Source organism: Trichogramma pretiosum, unplaced genomic scaffold (assembly GCF_000599845.2).
Source record: "Trichogramma pretiosum strain Unisexual culture from Peru unplaced genomic scaffold, Tpre_2.0 scaffold3, whole genome shotgun sequence".
NCBI lineage: Eukaryota > Metazoa > Arthropoda > Insecta > Hymenoptera > Trichogrammatidae > Trichogramma > Trichogramma pretiosum.
In genome coordinates this window covers 2,323,051-2,344,560 of record NW_019641698.1, presented here as the reverse complement: position 1 = coordinate 2,344,560, position 21,510 = coordinate 2,323,051, and the positions used below count along the sequence as shown (strand labels likewise).

Genomic DNA, 21,510 nt, shown 5'->3' with positions numbered 1-21,510 from the left:
GATTATACATATTTACGTATATCCGCGAGACGCGTCGATCGTGTGTCGCAAGTTGCATCACTCGTGGTTGGCATTAAGCTCGCATGATCATCCGCGTCGACGCGACGACGATTGTTTCGCGCTGTTGCTGTTTTTCGAACTGCAGCAACCGATTGAATTATTAGCATATGATCGTTGTTCGGTCGATCGATCAGCGGTGAGCAGTGGCGGTAATGAAACCAAAAAAAAAAAATTGAATCGGCTAATGAGGAAAAATGTCGCCCATTTGACTCGCGCCCCGGAGGTAATTCGGAAGAGCGTCGAGACGCGATTAGCGATTCATAAAATCTTCCTCGGCTCGATGAGCGTCAGCGGCTGATCGCTGCCATGCGCCGCCGACTAATCGAACGTATCCGCTTTAATCAGCGCAGGTGAAATGTCTCTCGTGTCAATAAATCGTAAATCTGCTTACAGAGCCGCGACGAATAAGAAAAACGAAGAGAAATTTCTTCTAAACATTTGTCGTCGAAAATCGACGATAAGCGAAAAATATTTTGTACATGTGCATCGAGGCAAGTGAGCGAACAACAGCGAGAATAAACGAGGCGTTAAGAAGCGCGTATCGCTCGAAACGTATAAGAAAAGGCGGCAGCTATGCCGAATCGAATAACAGTCAACTACTTTTATCGCAATAGAGAGATGTTTTTCTGCTTTTTGTACAGTTACGCGCGCGCGCGCCTCGCTCTCGTTATATTTGAGCATAATCGCGCGAGCGATGCGTATCGCACTTCAGAAAATTCGCAAACTTTCTCAGTGAATTATTTTCGATGTGATTTTTGTTCTTTTATCAAAACGAAAAAAAATGATCCGCCTTATCGCGCGAAGGCGTGTGCTCATGCTTGCATTCGCTTCAGGGGTGTGTGTATTTTTACATTAAACGAGAGAAAAAAAATACGTAAACACGTGCCGGGCCATAATTGCTATTATTTGCATTTCGTATACATTTAAATGGCTCGCGAAATGGCCTTTATTCCGTTGTCAACTCGCTCCTCGATGCGAGCGAGCTTGTGCTTGTGATGAATTATGCAACGTCGAAAGAGTTCAGTATGTTGTATTGTTCTATGAGTTAAGCAGAAAAAAAAAGTACTCCAAGTTCGGTGAATTCATTCATTATTGGTATTCCGATTGAGTGAATTTCGGAAGATCGTTGACGCGATGATTTACAATTCGTCATTGAACGAATCTTTTGCTACGACGAGTTTACACGTTGAACTGAAAAATTCAATTTGTATTCGACTTGAAAATATTAGCGATAGATTGCGAAGAAAAAAAAAGACCCAAGTGACGTTGGTGATATTATTCCCCCGTACAACAGTCCCTAGTTCCTGTTGTTTTATCCCAATACATGTATGATGACGCGTCTTCGCTATCACCATAAATAATCGATTCTCTTGCATTTGATATTATGCGCGCGCGCGCATTGCATAGCATTGACAAGAGAGCATCGCACGATTCTCAAACGCAAAATAATTAGGTGCGTTCGCGGACTTTTGATAAATAGTGTATTATCATCTTATTTTTCGTGTTTGAAATCTGTTATTACTTGAAAGCTCATTTGAACTTGAAATTCATGGCACTTTATTTATTAGGTGAATGATAAAATTTCTTTTTAATATTTCAACAAAAAAAAGAAATAATTGCAACAATTATATTGATCGATATTGAAGTCAAGTTAAAGCTAATCGACAGGTTATATAAGGGCTATTCCATAACAGGTTTGTCAGACCAAAAATGAATCTATGTCCTAATGTTGTACGCTGATAGAGCATACAAAAATATGAAAGTTTACCGACGTCTAAGGCCTTTGATACTGGTGCACTCAGATGCTCAACGATAGTGTTCAAAGTGATATTACTCCTGCTAAGCCAATCGACACTCTATTAAAATAAACAAACACAGGTTTTTTTAGTAAAAAAACTGTGAGATATTCACATTGGAATGTTAGAAGTTTACACATTTCGAATGGTAAATACCTATATAAAAAGCCTAGAAACAAATGTGGAGGCAGAAAATAGACGAGAAGTGTTTTGCGTTGACATTAAATATCAGTACCCGTGGCAGTGGGAATTTTTTCAGGGTCAGAATCAAATCATGAAGATGATGAAAAATGAAAGCTTATTTCCCACTGTCGGAAATGAAATTTATTTTATGAAGTACGCATTGGAACATAAAATACTGGTGATTTTGAAAGCACTCCATGCAAACGGTGAACATATTCACGAGTTCAGATGGGAAGATGGAAAGTCAGCGCTGCATTACTTAGTCGAGCAAGGCGAGCCTTATAGTCATAAGGTTATGAGTCTCATTAATTTTCTATTAAAAAATTCAGAGAGCAATTATTGCGACGAGCTGGGATACTCGTACTTACACGGGGCCTGCTTCGCCGGCCATATCGAGATGGAACGATTCGTACGTCAAGGCGTCGATGTCAATCTCGACACGTACACGTGCTCGGCGTTGCACATCGCCGCCCAGTACCATCACAAAGAAATTGTGAAAATTTTATTGGATCACGGCGCCAACCCAAACCAGCTGGATCATCGCGAGCAATCGACTCCTTTGCACGCACTCGCGTGCATATTCGTCATACCCACCTCATACTTTTACTCTTCGAGAACACCAGTCGACGAGATCGTTGACATGCTCGTTATGAAAAAAGCCAATATCGAGGCACGCAACAGTCACGGGGACTCGCCCTTGCAATATGCAGTCTCTCGCTTCCACGTCCAAGTAGCCGAGGCACTCTTGAAGAATTCCGCAAGTCTGAGCAGTTTAAGCGAGGACAGAATGTTCAGCACGACCTTCACCACATTGGAATTGAAGAGTTATCCTTTGACTTTCTACATCATCGAAATGATGAAATTATTGAAGTCAGCTGACTACCAAATGAACATGAACACTGGGCTTAGGATGTTGAAGTATTGGATGGAAATTCGAGGAAACGATACAGACCACCTGATACCTTACATCGAAGATGACGCATTTAATTTTTTAATTTAATAATTTTTATTTCATTTGGTAATTTTTTTCTTTTATTATAGGCTCCAACGAAATATCATCTTTTAAAACGAGTATGCATAATTTATTAATGTATAATGAGTACGGTTTTTATATAAAGCCCCAGTCTATGAATTACTTGCGCCTATTTCGTGACGCGTCGAGGGAAAAAATGTTAAAAATTTGGGGGGATTTATACGAGCGTCAATTAAATCATGAAAAGTATATGAGTGATTTGGCACTTGAAGTAGAAAAATTAAAAAATATGAAGGTGAATGAAAACATCTCGCTCTATAAACTTTGCCAAATGAAATATCATGAAGGTTATATGATTTTGAAAAAAGTGAATAATTGGCGTTTACCATCAATGTTGAACATGCGTTATTTGCATCAAGTAGTAAAAAGACACATAGCAAATATTTTGATAAGGTTACATTTGATATTATTCGCAGCCGATCTTTTTGTGAGTGATCACTGTCCATTGAGTCTTCCTTACGACATTTGCTATTTAGTTGCTGAGCGTATGAGTAACGAGGATCTATTCCATTTGTGTGAACAGTTCTCGGTTGCCAGTTTGACGGAACAAACTCCTGTACGTCAAACGGCAGATTCACCAGCCTTAACAGTTTAACAGACATAGAAATCTATAGGTCATGCTCATTTGTCTCTAAGACATTATTTTTTTGCTGGATTAATAGTGAACGATGTTTTTTACAAATAAAATAAAATTTTACAATATGATTATTCGAGGATCATGTGCCCTATAAAAAGAAATAAAGATTTATGTATCAATTTATATCGAAAATTATGTATATCAACCCTTTTTTACAGAAAAATGAATAGTTCTTAGATTGCAAAATCAGAAACACAACAATGACTTATTATGAAATTTCATTAAATGAAAAAAATCACAGCGATATTTCTACTCCTGTAGCTTATGTCATGATTTTTTTAATTTCTTAAATTTAACTTGAAAATTGACCTAGTTGTCTTCCAAACCCTTCGGCTTTTACCATGATTGATTTATTTAATTCTTTGGAAGAAACCCATTGTAAAAATTTTTCCTATTCTCTGTCATTGCATTTTCTACTTTTATTTAATGAGCGACTACAATTTTTTAATATCTTCTTGATTTTTAACGAAAAAATGGTTGCGTAATTTTCTTGCTAGAAGCGAGGGTATATCGTTAAATTTAACATTAAAAACACAGGGATGGCACAAAAATTTTATTTGCTCTTATCGAGAGAGAAAAAAAATGATCGCTTGTTGTCTGAGACAAAGTGCAATATAGCCATTATATTGTGCGATCATTTCAAAATTTTTGCGTGAGAAAAATGTGTGGGTGGGCCGTTTGAGCGTCTATCAAGTTGAGTGAGTTCGGAGATTTTCTAAAAAAAAAAAAAAACGAGAGAACTGCATCGGTCAGCGTCGCAAGCACGAGTGGTACAGCTGCATTTTTAGTCAGACGCGGGTGGAATTTTTATAACGCGTATAATTATCTCGAGTGACCCGTCGCGATTACGCTTCGAGGCTACTAATTTTCAACGCGTAAAAACTCCCTTTTTTTTACATCCTATAAACGAAGTATCGAAAAGTGAGTGAATGAGTGTGCGTATGCGTGTTAAAGAAGGAGAAAAAAGCATCGCCTTTGAGAGAAGAGCGTCTGTTCTCTCCCTCTCTTTTTTTATTCCACAATGTACACAAAGTTGCGATACAATGTGCCTAATAAAAATGTACGATCCCTCGAACAGCCACCAGTTAATGTGGTGTTGCAATTTTAATTCGAAAAAAAGCATTTTCAAGCTTTTGGTCACATATACCTAGATATACTTTCAAGCTAAATAACGTTAAATTTTTTTAAAATTATAAAAAAAAGCCAAACTGTAAAAATTTTCACGACGGATCCAAAAACGCGCAAAGAATATGTATCTCTTCTTGTTTCTCTCCTTTTTTTTATGTCCCGTCAGTGTGATAACAATTTTTTCGTCTTGTTTGAATAATTACATTGAAAGTGTCGACGGGGATTGTTATTTTCGGAGGAGCTGTTTATGCATCTTACGCCGTCGATGAAGTAAATGACTCAAGTTGAATGGCGGGGAGGCAAGAGCATTTTTGTATGGTTTACTCACATTTTCTTTGTCATCAATTTATAACTTAGATTAAATTGATTTTCCATAGTTGTTAAATCAATTCACTCGACTATGTTACGTTGTAGTAGATGTGCAGCTTCATTCCTTTAAAGATAGCGAGAAATCTTGTTGCCGAGAAAAGGCAAAGGAGAGAGACACTGTTGCTTTTTACCCGCTGGAAGTTCACCGATAACGAGTTACACGTAGTCTTCACTTTGATGTGCAGTTTCTTTGTGAAATGAAGAAATAATTCAACGCTTCTTTTCGAAATCTTAACGAGCAACTTGAGAATTTTTTTTGTACCTTGTTCTATAATGTTACACTGAAGATAAATTCGCACAATTTCTCAAATGCAAAATAATTAGGTGCGTTCGCGGACTTTTGATAAATAGTGTATTATCATCTCATTTTTCATGTTATTACTCGAAAGTTGATTTGAGCTTGAAATTCATGTCATATTTTTGACTTTATTTACTAGGTAAATGAGAAAATGTCTTTTTAATATTTTAACATATAAAAAGTTTATTTGGTAGCATAAAAAAAGAAATAATTGCAACAATTATATTGATCGATAATGAATTCAAGTTAAAGCTAATCGACAGGTTATATATACAAATATATTAGCGTATGCAATTAAATAAATGTAAAATTAGCAACGCATCTATTCTTTTTAACTTTTTAGAAGAACATTAATTCAGACTTATGCTTCAATAATTGCCAAACTTATAAGATATCGATATCGACAATATTTGTTTGCCATCTTACGTATAATATATTTATAATATATTATATTATTTCTCAATAACTTATGAATATACCTATATAATATCAATTGCAAGAGGCCATAAATATCATAACATATATTATATGTATGATTTACATATATCTCCAAGCTAATGATTCCGGCTTATTCGGCCAAATTTTTAATACCGGCTAAATTTATCTTCGCAATAACGACCGATAAAATCATATTTTACGTCATATATATTTATGCATAAATCTATTTCGTTTTATATACATTATTATTTTAATATAAAAAATTATTCAAACATTCGTGCCTCTCATTAATCATAATTTTACACTTATTATAAGAACTTTACACACTTTGATTCGAGAAATCGAAATATATACAAATACATTTTTAAAATACATATATTATATGTGAGCTAAAGTTTTGATTATTTGCGAAAAGTTTTTAGTATTTTATCGCTTTAGTCAAATAATAAATACTTAAATAAAATGATAAAAGTATTATTAGGCCATTTATGTAACAACCTAATAAAATATTTCAAAATAAGCAAATCATTATAACCAATGATAATGAAAGTTTTCCGAATCATTTTAGAACTGATTTAAAATTCACTTTTAGATTCATGTCTTATTTTCAAGACTTTTGTACTTATCAGAATTAAATTAACATAAATACAATCTCATTTTTACTTAAATTAGGAAAATTATTGAGTATTACTGTTTTAATGCTTCATTTAATCTTCACTTTGGCACCATAGTTTATGTATTTTGAACATCATTCATAGAGATTTCAAAAATCCTAACTATTATCATCTCTGTCAAAGCACAGATAACGTGCGGGAATTTGAGATACATAGGACTCCTCTCTACGATGACGTATGAAATAATTTATTGAATAATAATTATCACGCTTACTTAGATATCTAATGTGGTAAGATAATTACTATACAAATCGTCAATTGCTTAACTATATGATGCTTTTATAGTTTATAATAGTTTGTCGATTGAATTTCATGTAAAACTAACAAAGTGTAAAAAGTCAAGATTCTCGTAAATCTAAGCTACTGTGAAATTTTAAAAAATTAAAAAGTTTATAATACAATCACGTTTCAGTTATGAGCATTGCTTCAAAAACAAAGCAAGTGTAGTCTTACTTGTGTGGTGGTGAGTAATCATGATTGTTGATTGGTTAGACAAATTTGAGCATCAAAAAATCACAGTAATCGGAAGGATGGTTTGTAATACCGCCATTGTTTCTTGCTTGTTTTTTTTTTCTTTTTGAACAATCAATTCGTTTTCATTTCAAAAGGAATGTGTAAAATAATTTTCTCTGCAGAACAGTTAATGTTCTTGAGAGAAAATATCGGAAACAAAGTAGAGTAAATGTACCTTCCACGACTAGGTTTGATTTTGAAACCACATGCAAGTAGTTTATTCGGGTAAGTTGTCCGTCGTACTAACATTCTCTTCTTTGATTGTAGTAAGAGCTGGCTTTTTATCAGAGTTGTAAGAATTATTTTCAGAATTTAAGCTATCTACTTGATCATAGCCTAAACTTCTTTCAAGATTCTGTCGATTTTGCTCCATCCTATACTGATTATTTAGCATTTCTCTGTGCTGATCAACATTTACGAAATGTTTGTCATAACCACAAAAAGAATCGTCATCTAATCCGGTCCAATAACGAGGAATCACTGGAGATGAATCTGGTGAACTGTCTGAAAAATCTCCAATGGCACCAAACATAGGCGAACTCGTTGGATAACTCATATCAGGATATGGAATTGTTTGACTGAAATTAGGCATAAACATTCTGTGAAATTGGTTGCGACACGAACCATCCTAAAATGATGAAAAACGTTATTGAAAAATCATGTACAAAACTGAAGAATCATTGCAAAACATATTTTACATACTGTGTTGTAATGTGATGTCAAAGCTACCTCAGATGGTCTTGACTTTACTGTGCTTGGTTGAAAAACTCCTAACAAAGTCCAAGTTGGCACAAAGAACTTGATTAAAGTAGCAACAAATATAATTGGACTATAATATAATTGGTCATGATAAAACACTCCGCTGCATCCTCCTTCATCAGTACCAACTGAAAAATATAATTTTATAGAAAATTCAATAATTTGTTTAAATTTGGTTTGCTCTAAATAAGTAACTTACACATTATCATAGAAGTATCAAAAACAACAGATACTACTGCAGCAATTTCATATACAGCTGTTATCAGCCATAAGTCTCTAGTTTGAGATGATGTTGAGGGCATCATTAAAGCAGATACTACCAATGGTGTATTTTTGCTAGTGAGATAAAGAGCAACAATAGCAAAAATTTGAACTGCAATAAAGTCTGCTCCTGAGAGTATCAACCAAAATGGTCCTAGAATAAAATGTGTGAATAAAACTGCTTTGTTTTTAGAATTAGTCAAAATTCAATATGTAAATGAAAAGGCACTCACTGAAACATATGTTCCAAGAACTACTACTGTAGTCTACTGTTCCCATTATAGCAACTGCAACGCAGAATAGAGTATACAAAAAAAGTCCAGGAATTATAACATGTTGAGTAATATCATCTCTGTGTCGAGATTCTGCTGCCATGGACCAGTGAATATAGCATATCGAAATGAATTGATACAATTTGAAGAAGTTCAAAATGAAATAAAATTGTGGAAATGTATTGCCAATTAGGAAGCATACAATGCTGAAACATACAAAAAATATTAAAATTTTTATTCATTACAAATATTTTTATATAATAGTAAACCTACCAGAGTATGCATTGGAGAGCTGCCAAATAAAAAAGGGCATAATGTTGTAATGGTGAATGCTTGTACTTGTGATATTTAATGATTTTCATAATCACAAAGATCAATGTAACAAGACTTAGTACAACTAGTATACTAATTCGTCCACAGGCTATACCATCGTATTGTTGGAAACAACCCTTGTTATTGATATCCAAGGTTTGGTTCTCAAATCCTCTACCTCTTTTCATTAACGACCTCATTTTGAAGCTTTAATATTTTCGTGCAGTGTAAAGTTCCTGTAAAAGAAAATATCTGTTATAGACTAATTTTAAATTTGTAAAAAAATGCATATTTAATGAAAGTGTTTAGTTATGATTTATAGGGAGAAAATGTTGTGCAAATAAACTTTCTTTGAAATTCAGCAATAATTATATGACTCCTAATATGCAGGTACTTAAAAAAATGATCCCAATTCAGCCACATAGGCTGTTCTAATAAAGTTAATAGTAGTCAAACGTTTTCACTTTTATGATTCAATTAAATTTCACTCGAAAGCTGTTTGCATATATACTTTTACTTCAGTTCATTGATTTTCTATTGTATAAAAGAGCGCCTCTGTTTGAAAGTTACACAACCGAAGGCTATTACATCAAAAAACGACGTATCTCGCTCGTTAGGCGCGATAAAATCTTGATAAAAAAAATAAAATTTGTCCGCCAAGTGTTGTTGGGAGATAGTGTCGATGCGCGATTTTAAAATTTTTGCAAAGATCGAGGCAAAGTAATGAAGCTCGAACGATTTAACGATGTTAGTCGAGCGAAATGATATCGAAAAATATTTTTTTGTGTCGCAATACGTGGGAGTCGTGTGACACCTCTTCGATGATGTAGAAAAATCATTGCTGCGAGCCATTAACAAGTGTCGAATAAGCGCGTCGAGAGAGAGAACGACAAATACAGAATAGGCACGGAAAAATACCGAGCAAGCTTTAGTCACCCTTTCACACATAGTGTTTATACACACTTATCGGCTGGACAGCTCGGAATTTGAGTGTAACATAAACTACAGTGCCGCGGCTGCACATACACATACATATTGCATACACACAACGCATCTGTAATAGAGCGGGCGCGCGTTGCAAAGTGCATCGATCTCGCGCGCGCCGTGCACATTACACACTATACACGACGATAGAGCACGATGATCCGCATGATTCTCGAGCCTCTCCTCGAGCCGATGCTACTAGTTACTATCTGCATCGTGTATATATATTATATATAGTCGCACACGTTGCACATAGCGCTGCACTCGGGTAGTGTGCGAGAGGAAAAGAGAAAGAGAGACCATAAGGGCACACCTGCATGTATATCGGTGCATTGGCATTGCAGCTCTCGCTCTCTCTCTTTCTCGCTCGTTCGCTGCGCTGCAACACACCCATTTCCTCGCGAGTTCTCTCTTTCTCTCTCCGCTGTGTACGAGCATTCCATCGTTTACTCCGCATAGTACACACGTACTCGCGTATTATAATACACACGACTCTCGCGCGAGTGCATACAAAACGACAATAACAACAACATTCGTGCACTGCTATTACTTTATAAACGAGTATGGGTGCGATGATTCGCGATGCGTCTGAGAAAAAGAGAGCGGGGAAATATGTAGTTGCGCATATAATATTATAATGTGTAACATTGCCGCGCGCTCGGAAAAAGAGCGACGAGGGTAAAAATAAACTAGTCTTCCTTGAGAGAAAAGAGAGCCCGAGCTATGCGTGCTGCTGCTGCGAGCCGTAGCAAAAGGGGGAGAGGCGGAGCAGTTTATCACCGAGCTGAGATCTGCGTTGAATGTCCGTGTATAGCACGCGTACCTTATAACCATGTATGTGTTGTGTGTAAATTGTAATAGCAGCAGCAGCAGCAGACAAATGTCACGCACTCGTGCTCTCTCTTGGCTCTTTCGTAAATATAGAGACGTAAAAACTCTGTGTGGCACTTTAGTGTATTGTATCCGCTCTACCTATTTGGGAGGCGCGCGAAGAAAAAAACAACAAACGGAGCAAACGAAGAAGACAAGAGATACGGGTTGTTGTATTTTATTACGAGGCGCTTTCCCTGCTGTGCCCACACGGCAATCTTAATGTGTGTGTGCTGCGCGCGTGATATATATATAAGTTTGGCGCGTTTAGCACACATAAAAGCTTCATAATCCTTATTAGAAGCGCGCAAGGCCCCGCGGAGTATATCGCTGCTGCGACTCGAGAGATAGAAAAACACGGCACAACTTTCTCGGCCACTAGAGCATTGTATATATACGTAGCCACAGACAGAGCGTGTAAAGCAGCTCTTTATAATCTCGTTAAAAAAGACACGCGAGGCAGCGGCAGCGAGAGACGTCCCATTGTCAATGTGTGCGCTAGGTACATGTTTTTATTATAATAATATTATGCATGCGTATACAGAGCAGTTCGCGCTCCGAAAGCGAGGTTGGCGCGCGCGCGTGTAATAAAACACTCGTGGTCGAGGAAGGAAAATAATAATAACAACGATGGAAAAGTAGAGAAAAAAAAGAAAGATCGTATACACACACCCATATAATGTACTCTCGCTCTCGAAGCGATTGGCGTATTGCGACGCGATGAGAGAGTAAAAAAAAACAACAACGCGCATAATAATATGTAAAAGAGAGAGTATGTGTGTGTGCGTGTGTGCGTGTGGTCGTAGTATACGTTTTATGGCGTGAGTCGCGTACGCACCTCCTACATAAAATCTTTGATGCAAAGCAGTGACGACGATGGCCGATGATAGCGCGGATTGTAACACGACGACGACGACGGCGACATCGCCGCCGATGCTGTTGCTGCAGCTACTGCTACTGTCGATCCGATGATCGTCTCGTGCTGCTGCTGCACCGCTGCGCTGCTACCGTGGTACAACAATAACGACGACGACGACGACGACGAGGAGGAGAAGAATACGATGCCGCTGTCGCCGCCGGTCGACGACGCCATACTCCGCGTGCAGCGAATATTTTCACGATGACGGAGTGCAGCCACTATGTTTTGTATATTATCGTTCGTCTATATATGTAAGATCACTCGGAGAGGAAAGAACTAAGACTATCCGCAGCACTACTCACTGATTATATACCTATACGAATTGTCCGTGCACGTATAGCTGCACACTGCTCACTGACAGCTCATGTAGTACAGCGGTAGCAGAAATGCTGTATATACTTTCGTTTTGATTCTGAACTAAGTGACTGACGGATCATGAAAGAAAAGAGAGAGCTGCTGTATCTGTATCTGGCTGGGCAGCAGCAGCAGCACAGCCGAGCCTCGCCTTTATACTGAGCTCGTGCTGCTGGGCTGTAGTACTCGCGCTGCTCGCTGCTCTCTCTCTCTCGCTCTCGCTCTATCTCTGCAATCCCCGTATATAGTATATCTGTCTGTGTGTGAGTACGAGCGTCTCTCTCTCGTCGAGTACGCGAGCGCGCGGATTCGCCGCAGGCCGCTACTACTGCTTACTCGCACACACGCACGCACAAACTCACGAGCACACAGACACTCGAGCTCGCTCTCTCTCTCGTAGTAGGAGTCTACGATGTACACCATATAGGAGTAGTAATATCGGCCTGGCGTGCACCGCTGCTGGCTGCTGCTATGCTGCTCGCTACGACGCTATTACTATACTACACACGCTCCCCTGTGGATGGGTGATCTGCGCGCGCGAGAGATGCAGCCGAGTGGCGGGGTAGACTCGACTCTCTCGCCTATATACTATAGTCGTGCGCATATATATCTATACCAATGCAGTATGCACACTCTTACTGCAGCGATGCAGCCCGTGTGTATGTGTGTGTGACGTATATTCTGCAAGTAGCTCTGCAGCAGCAACTAATGCGCCTGAGCCGAGTACTCGCTACTCACTCGCACACTGGCTCACTGCCTGCATCGGGATCGGACTGTAGTCGGAGTCAGCTCGGAGCTGCGCATGCGTCGCGCAGCTGTACACACACAACATTTGCATTTTGCAGTACAGCTTTTCGTCGTACACACACGACACACACGAGGCATGTGCATACAAGTTATATATCTACTATACGCGAAGGTGTGCTCGATAAATTAATGACAGCACAACTGGCGTGGCTAGCGACAAAAAGCTGTCGGTGTGTCACGTACAGCATCGAATTTGTTCAAGACGCGCCTCGTATAAAAAAAAAATAAGAATCGACGAGTGCTCCTCTTCTTCTGTATTACATATACAGAGACAGCTACTTGCTACGGCGAATAATTACGAAACGTCTCGCGGCCGCGAGTGAAACGTTGTCGCACCTGACAATTACGTAACGGCTGATGTATATATAGAAGAGTCGACTGCAGCTAGGATTTTTTTGTGTCAAGCGATTCGACGACGGCGAGGACGACCTTGATCCCGACTCCCGAGTACCTGCTTTAATACCTACATACCGCGAGTGCAGTAAATCTGCTACTGCTGCACATCTCTCTCTCTCTCTCTCTCTCTCACTCTTTCGTATCACAAGCTCACGTGCTCCTCGAGAGCCACTTGTTTACCACTCGTACACCTATATATACCTGCAGTCTACTGCATTTCTACATAGAAAAGAAAGGAAAAGCTAACGCGCGAGTTAACGGCATTAATGCGCAGCAGTATACTACTCTGTTACAGCTCCTCTCTTTGTTGTACAGTGCTTGTACCTTTTTGTCTCTCTCTTTCTCTCGCACTCGGATGATGGATCGCGGAAACGCACGTTTGACGTTTAACGAGAGCCCGCCGCGCGCTCGAGTGAAACTTTTCTCTCTTTCTCTCTCTCTCTTTATAGATCGTCGCGCGCTTTTTTCGAGAGTACCCATACATACACGTTTTTGTTTTTAAGAGGTCCGCGTAACTCTGGTGCCTTTTTTTTTATACGCGAAGCCAATTTATTTTGGCCTCAATTATCTTTATTATATGCACGAATCGGGGAAAGTCGTTGCAATACACAAATGCGCACAAACACAAACACTTAGTTTTTCCCCGAAAGAAAAATCAGCCGAACGGAACGAGAGCAATTCGGCGGCCCCGATTATCTCTCGCTACGTTTAAGCTTCGATACGTGTGCTGCTGCTGCTGCTGCTGCTGCTGTTGCTACCGTCCCGAATGCTTATCATATCTTATTTTTTGTGCCCGTGTGTGTGAAATACACAATGCGCGAAAAAAAATGTGCCAAATCAAGGTACGTTAAGCGGCGCAGTCTATTTAATAAATCTTACGGCGAAAATATTTCGCTCTTTTCGCAACCATACAACGCATAAACTAGTCTTTCCGGATTCTTTCGACGGGGGCATTCGTTTAGAGATAATTTTCTCTTACTTTTTTTTATAGATATAAATAAACGACCACGCCATACGAATTCCGTGGTCCGCAGGCGATCGAATTTGTTGTTCGTACAGGAGTTCATGTCTTTCTTTTTTAATCTCCCAAAACTTGCAAGATCAAGTATGCATATCCGCGGGCAATCGCCTACTATAATAAGTTCTGGAATGTCACTTATTCCGATGTAATGTAATACTATGTATAACGAAATGCTTTAATTACCGATCAATGAAGGCATATCCGATAATTTTATTATCAGAATTAAGAATCGTCGACTTTTGTCTTTGAAGCTTAGCAGCTGAGCTCGCTATACTTTGTCCTCGCTTCGAGCAGCATCAACAGCAGCGACTCCATAGCACCGATAAAGCACAATATAATTTATCGCTTGCAACACCTACGTATATACTTCAGCTATATGTATACGATACGCGAGGCATGTATATCGGTGAGTCTGCCTCGGTGTATAATGATAGGCTCTCTCGTTGCGCCGCAGCACCGCCACCGCCACCACACCGAGCCGAGGAGTTATTATATGAATTTTACGATTTTGCCGAGTAAAGAAATATATAAGAACAATATCTCTCTATATTATAAGATAATATCGCCGCCATTCGGTGAAATGGTCATATGACGTCATTATCGCCGCCATTCGGTGGAATGGTCATATGACGTCATTACGCGATGATCACGTGATTCGGTCGAAAAGTCACATGACGTCATCACGTGATGATCACGTGATTCGGTCGAATGATCATATGACGTCATCACTTGATGATCACGTGATCAAAAGGTCATGTGACCTTTCTATAACGATGTCATCAAGTGACAGACCTTTTGATTATGTCACTTTGACCTTTCGATCACGTGACGATCACGTGATTACGTCACGTGACCTCTTTACCTTTCGCCATTTTAAACATTTTATTATAGTGTAACCTTGCGCGTTTTGGTACAAGAATAATTTAAATAATAGGGTCATAAATGTGATAATTATGGTTATTTTGGTTTTTTGATTACGTGATTTTAACCTTTCGTTCACGTGACGATTACGTGCTTAAGTAACGTTACGTTAAGTAACGAACCGCTTGATGATAACGTAACCTTGAGCGTTATAATTCGTTCATCATGCGATGCGTCATAACGTGATCACCACGTGATCGAAAGATCAGAGGCACATGATGATCACGTAATGAGGTCATGTAACCTTTTGCCATGTTGACCATTTGAACCTTTGACCTTTCGATCGAAATATTTGAATTTGACTTTTTGATCACGTGATTATCACGACACCTTGACCTTTTGATCAGGTGGTGATTATTATGGTGACTTTGATCCTTGACCCCTTTCGATCATCACATGATCATCACGTGACTCTGACCTTTCTATAACGCGATCATCAAGTGACTGACCTTTCTATACGTTAACATTACGTGACTTTGAACTTTCGATCACGCGACGATCACATAATTACGTCACGTGACCTTTCGTTCATTTGGTACAAAAATAATTTAAATAATAGGGTCATAAATGTGATAATTATGGTTACTTTGATTTTTTGTACAAGAACCAAAAATTATTATGGTTAATTTGGTTATTTTGGTTTCTTCCATTGTACAGACGTTCTCATCCAGTTGAAAGATTAGCATTACACTTAGAAATTAAACAAAATTTAATTTTCCCTGAAAATGAAGAAGTAGAAGCAGCCAAAAAGCCTGGTACTACTTTAACAGCGTGGTTTGATTTAAATAAAAATGATGTTCATGCTAGAAAATTCACGTACGTAAATAATTTACAAGACTATAAGTACAATAAAAAATTTTGAATTTGGGAACGGAGATCACAATTTTCAAATACATTGGGAAGAATAGTTAGTGTTGTGCCAAAAGATGTTGAACGGTTTTATTTAAAATTAATTTTACACAAAGCTAAAGGCTGCAAATCATTCGACGATTTAAGAACTTATAAGGGTATTAAATACGATACATTTAGAGAAACGGCGATTGCAATGGGATTAGTAGATAGCGATCTAGAAATAAAAAAAATATTGACGAAGCTTGTTTAATAATGATGCCGAAACAACTTAGAAAATTTTTCCCTTGGTTTATAATTATTAACAATATACCAATGATTCGAGACGTTTGGCAAACTTATAAAAAATATTTTTTGGAAGGTTTTAAAGATAATCATGAAAACAGAGCTTTGAAAGAAATAAATGATATTTTAAAATTTGAAAATTTAAGCTGTATTGATGTCGGTTTACCAGCACCGAATCTGGATTTTTTATAAACTCTTGTTGATGAAGAAGATTTAAATAGTCAACTGGAATTTTATAAAAATGAATATCTTCTTAGATACAAAAAAATGAATTTAGATCAAAAATTAATTTTCGATTACGTAATAACACATTTACGTAACGCTGGTAAACCGACATCAATACTTCTTCATTTTCAGGGAAAATTAAATTTTATTTATTTTCTAAGTGTAATGCTAATCTTTCAACTGGATGAGAACGTCTGTACAATGGAAGTATTATATAAAATTTTATATTATTAAACATATACTCATATGAAATTGTAAACGAGGGGGGTTGGCGCGCGAAGCGCGCAGGGGGGCTCGCGGTAGCTCGCGCCTGCTCTATCTATATAAGAAAAAGCCGATGAAAAATCACAATAGATCCGAGCTGCAGCAACGTGTTGCAATGATTCAGAGGCCCGTTTCCGAACGCGCGCGCGATATTATATACACGAGCTGAGTAACCATTTGTTTTTTGCGAAACGCGATTCGTCGATACATATGAGTATAATAATAACGAAGTATGCTTAGCGCATAAAAAGTATAGAAGCCGAGCATGTATCGCGCGATACGTTGCTAAATCATCGAAGAGCGCATTATTTGACATATTGTTTAAAAATAGATGTTCGCGCGTATGTGCATTTTACGCGCGCGCGAGAAAACTCCGATAACTCGGCGGTGGCGGCGGCGGCGCTTTAAATATAAAACTTCGAGCTTTATGTATCATCGTCGCGTTTCACGATGAGCTCGTTAGACAGAAAGAGAGAGAGAAAGATGAGCGCATCTCGCGAGACGATAAATATATAATTCAAACTCATCGGAAACGTCTAATCAACTATACATACGCAGTGTGAAAAGTGCTCGTGAAAAAGTGCAAACTAACGCATTTATACGTTTGGTTATGAGTGTATCTCTCGTCGACAAGGCTCGCGATCAGAATGAATATTCCAAGCGCTGTGTGCAGTGATTCAGGAAGAATTTCTCAAGAACAGACGGATTGGAGGAAAAACAAATCGTAAAAATGCTTTTGGCCTCCGTTCACGGGAACTTATATAGTAAAATATACTATGAAACTGGAAGCGATACTTTTTATGCGTTGTTCTTTTTTACTATCTATTGTTAGTCGTCCAACGATTATGATCTTTAAATTTGAACTAATGGGTAATTGTTATCGGGTCTCTTGAGACACCCGACTGACGGCAGATCAGCTGCGGCAATTTCGTTCGTTGGGACACCCGAAATTTCGAAAATCATCCATTCATCTTTGCCGATTGCCGAAAGAAAAATGTGAAAATCATACACAACACGCGCGGGCAAAAAAAGCTACTCTTTCGAAATTAAAATGTGTGTCTCGCACGCACGCATCATGACAAAAATAAATAGCTCGCAGCGCGTCAGGTGCTCGCAATTATCGTTCCAACGCGAGCGTAACTGTTAACAACAGTTAGATTTTATAGCGATGCCGATTGTAACATATCATTTGAATACACGGACGCGTGCGAGCTTGTGCTACTGTTCGTCTGGCAATTTTGATAAATAGCACAGCAGACTACAAGAGATAGAGCCGACTATCGTACGGAAAACAGAAATTCTCGATGCAGTGGACGTGATTTTTTTTGTCTCGTATTCAATATACTTGACCAGTGCTCCCAAATTTCGAGGAAAGCATCACACAGCGATTAATTCGTAGTATACAGCTTAATTACGATACTCGATTACGATAATTACGATCATATTCTATTACAAGAGTGTGAATTGATGTACAGAGAGCCATGCTGCTATAGCAGACGCTTCCGACTCGACGCGATAAAACGAGTCAAGAGCATCGGATGTATACAAAAAGAGCGTTTTAACTTTCACGACCGATCGCCTCTGCTCTATGTAACATATATTAGGAGTACCGAAAATTCTCACCGGGCAAAAAGGAAATTTATCCCAAGCTACGAGATGTTCTCACGATATTCTCGTTCGAATTTTCGGTTCTCTTGAAGTCGTCGATAAAGCTCGACGAAAAAAAGATGTAACTCAAAGCTCGCTCGCTCGTCGAATTTTTATCGATATTCTATCAGCGATCAACATTAATTTATACGAAACGTTTAAGGAAAAAAAAGTAAATAAATTTCGAAAACTCACCTTGACACTTGACTGGTGTAGATACAGGAAAATCAGTGCAGCTTTTGTTTCTCTTTCATGAATCGCAACCGCCGGTGAGCTCGCGTTATAATAGAGCGATCGAATTAATCCTCGGGAGCTCTACAAGTGCGTCGAGTCGTCGCGCGAACCTCGACAAAGGAATGTCTAATTGTTCATTAGAGGCACGCAAGCACGCGGCATCCATCCACTAGTACACCATTATCTATTTACTATTTAAATATATAGCAGTCTTGTGCGTGAAGTTTTGAGCGACGTATCGCGCACAGCACGATATAATATATCATAGGTATTATAAATACAAAACGCTGGCACTGGTATGTATGACAATCACGACTGTACGATACGCACTCGCGGCACTCTCTGAAAATTTAATGAACCATCATCGAGTGAGGTATATGATATAGTTGTGCGCTCGGGACGACTCACGGAGACGGAATAACGAATTGTGTGTGTTTGCTTCTGTGTGTATATTTCTGTGTCTGCGCTCGCGGTATGGAGGCGGCGCGGCGCGCGGAGTAGGAGACGCTCGAGTGTACATTTCAATTTATATAAAAAAAAAGAAAGAAAGAAAAAGCTGTCCCACGTGGGGAGCTGCGCGGCTCGACGCACTTGCCAGCGACGCACAACGTCCTATGCCTATCCCATAAGTACCGAAGCTGCCGTATTTTGCGCGTCGTATCATGGGGTCGTCGGCTATTAATGTGTCCCCGCGCGTAATGCGCATACAGTACGTACAGACAAGGACTTTGAGGCCTGCGGGGGTGATGGTCTCTTCCTCTTTTGTCTCTCGTTCGAGGAAAAATTACCAATTCGCAGCGCGTCGTCGTCGCGTGCGTCTGCAGTCAAGTTTCCGCTCGGATGTATGGCTTGGCTATACCATATCCCATACTCCTATATGCGTAATAATATCGAGACTCGGGCCGCGACCAAATAAAGTCAGCGATCGATTTTTGTCAAATACACAAGCTCGCAGCTGTGCAACGTAAGCCTCGTAGTAGCTCGGCCATCGCCTGCGGGTATCTTTCCGAGCTCGTCGAGCCGCGCCGCCGCCGTTGCTAATACACACACGCGATTTTTCATCGATTCGCCGCCGCTGTGGTGGTCTCGAGCTTGACGTACCGGTAACACACATGCTATATATATTATACTACCATATACACATTGTGTACATGGCGTCGTCGTCGTCAAGCACATCTTATTGATGTTTCGGGCGGTGGACCTTTTCAAGGGGAGGCCTATGACTCGTCGTCGGCTCGGCTCTGCCCCTTGCCGCGCGTAAGCTCGCTGGGGTTGGCGAGCTCCGTTATACAGCGTATATATAATGTATTACTCGCTCTGCCGTGAACTTAGCGTATGCGCGCGGGGCATTGATCTAGGCCAGGGGTGCCGCGCACAGACACGCAGACACGTACATACATTATAGACACCGACAGAGCACACACATGCCACTGTTCTGTGCAGCCTTCGCAGTTTCGTTTGCACTGTGTACTATACTACTATATACGATTCAATCGATACATATTCCGCCTATTTTATTATATTTTAACTCGACGTTTTCGGCATGGTAGCAGAGGCGGCTTACGCGACACATTGATTAGATAAAGAATTTTCAAGTACACGCGAGGCACGCGTATATTACACGATGCGAAACCCAGGTCACGATGGGTATGAAATGAATTTCTGGAACGCCGCAGCGAAGCACCGATACGCGCGTCTGTGTCTGTATTTATACGTGTGTAAAAAGCTCACGGTAACGGTATATAGCAGCTATATAGTAAATGTGTATATGTTCGCGATTACGCGGAGAGCGCCGAAATATCCTTTCGCGAATCGCCAACATATGCCGTAATCGCCGCGCGCGTACTTTCTTCCGACGACTCAATATTTCGATGATCGATCATGGGACAACAAAAAAAAGGAGTATATTCGCGCTTGTCTATAATACGTACAGCTTGTGTCGAAAACTTGGTTTATTTTTTCCCTGTCACGCATTAATGCTTTACCTTGCGCATATAATTCATTTGGAATACGGGCAAGGTAGCGCGATCCCCGCAAGTATATGAAATACACCACGTGTGTGTACGTACGCGCGGCCGTGAATATCGACGAATTAAAAATAGAGATTCGCGCGCGGGTAAGAGAAAAAAATGTGTAACGCGCGCAGCAGGACGCATGGCACTATACAGTGCGATTCGGCAGTGGACACGGCATTTTTGACATTTTTTTCTCATTGCTTAACGAATATAATGATCGAGTCCATGTATAAACGACCGATAATTATTATTAATGTCACGCTCGTAGTTTCGGCACGCGTCAGAAGCACCGCGACGAGCGAATTCGCTCGTACTCTATATGGCTTATCGAGGCTCGTTTTGTTGAAATCTTATCGTTCGCAACTATAATATAAAATAAAACCTCTGGGTAATTGGTTTTTTGCTCCGTTTTTAGTGCAACTGTATAGTTTTCTAATCTGTGCTTAAAAGCACACGAGTTTATTTACCAATCTTGTGGAATATACCATCGCACGCGGAAACCTAATGATTTTTCGAGAAAATTATTACATGCGCTAAGAGTCAACGAATGGACGCGCATGTGTAATGTTTTTGAACCATCGCACGTGTACACTAGGGTGTACCCCTTTTTTAAATATTTCGAATAAAAAGAATAAAATAAAATATATCTCAGGAGCCGAGTGAAAAACTGTAAGATGGTATATTTTTGCAGGTCTGTGCACAACATGGGTGCTGAAATCAAAAATTTTTAGCTCGGAGTAGCACGAGGCAAATAAATACTAATTTGGAAATGAAAAGCTTTGCGATTTTTTTTCTCCCAATATTTACAAAAATCCAAAAATGGGCCGAAAAAATCTGAAAAAATTCACACATATTCTTTGATCAAAATTAAGCACTTTTTGTTCAGAGAAAATTTTTCGTTAAACCTTTCCTATGGGAGAAAAAAAATCGCAAAGCTTTTCATTTCCAAATTAGTATTTATTTGCCTCGTGCTACTCCGAGCTAAA

At 39.3% G+C, this 21,510-nt stretch overlaps 2 protein-coding genes across 3 annotated transcripts; one reads left to right on the top strand and one right to left on the bottom strand.

Moving 5' to 3' along the window:
• Positions 1-2,136: 2,136 nt before the first annotated feature.
• On the top strand, positions 2,137-3,039 carry LOC106650298 (26S proteasome non-ATPase regulatory subunit 10-like). The gene has a single exon (XM_014368226.1). It carries the CDS (start codon positions 2,137-2,139, stop codon positions 3,037-3,039), a length of 903 nt encoding a protein of 300 aa, XP_014223712.1.
• A 3,743-nt stretch (positions 3,040-6,782) lies between these two features.
• On the bottom strand, positions 6,783-18,676 carry LOC106650610. 2 transcript variants are annotated; one of them, XM_014368735.2, is made up of 7 exons: positions 11,809-12,391; positions 11,426-11,724; positions 8,695-8,969; positions 8,383-8,627; positions 8,088-8,303; positions 7,832-8,016; positions 6,783-7,757 (listed from the first exon to the last, which is right to left on the bottom strand). In XM_014368735.2, the coding sequence occupies exons 3-7, from the start codon at positions 8,931-8,933 to the stop codon at positions 7,347-7,349; spliced, it is 1,296 nt and encodes a 431-aa protein (XP_014224221.1). In that variant the 5' UTR covers positions 8,934-8,969; positions 11,426-11,724; positions 11,809-12,391; the 3' UTR covers positions 6,783-7,346. The 2 variants fall into 2 exon arrangements, with proteins under 2 accessions (XP_014224221.1, XP_023318189.1); XM_023462421.1 differs by lacking the exons at positions 11,426-11,724; positions 11,809-12,391 and adding an exon at positions 18,471-18,676.
• Between the last annotated feature and the right edge of the window lie 2,834 nt (positions 18,677-21,510).

What these genes read in the sequence shown, in the direction of transcription:
- LOC106650298 (XM_014368226.1), top strand. Translation starts at nt 2,137, where the DNA reads ATGATGAAAAATGAAAGCTTATTTCCCACTGTCGGAAATGAAATTTAT.
- LOC106650610 (XM_023462421.1), bottom strand. Translation starts at nt 8,933, where the DNA reads ATGAGGTCGTTAATGAAAAGAGGTAGAGGATTTGAGAACCAAACCTTG. An exon ending in TTCTTGGAACATATGTTTCA is followed by an intron (nt 8,304 to 8,382) that starts GTGAGTGCCTTT and finishes ATTTTATTCTAG; the next exon opens with GACCATTTTGGTTGATACTC. An exon ending in TGATACTTCTATGATAATGT is followed by an intron (nt 8,017 to 8,087) that starts GTAAGTTACTTA and finishes TATATTTTTCAG; the next exon opens with TTGGTACTGATGAAGGAGGA.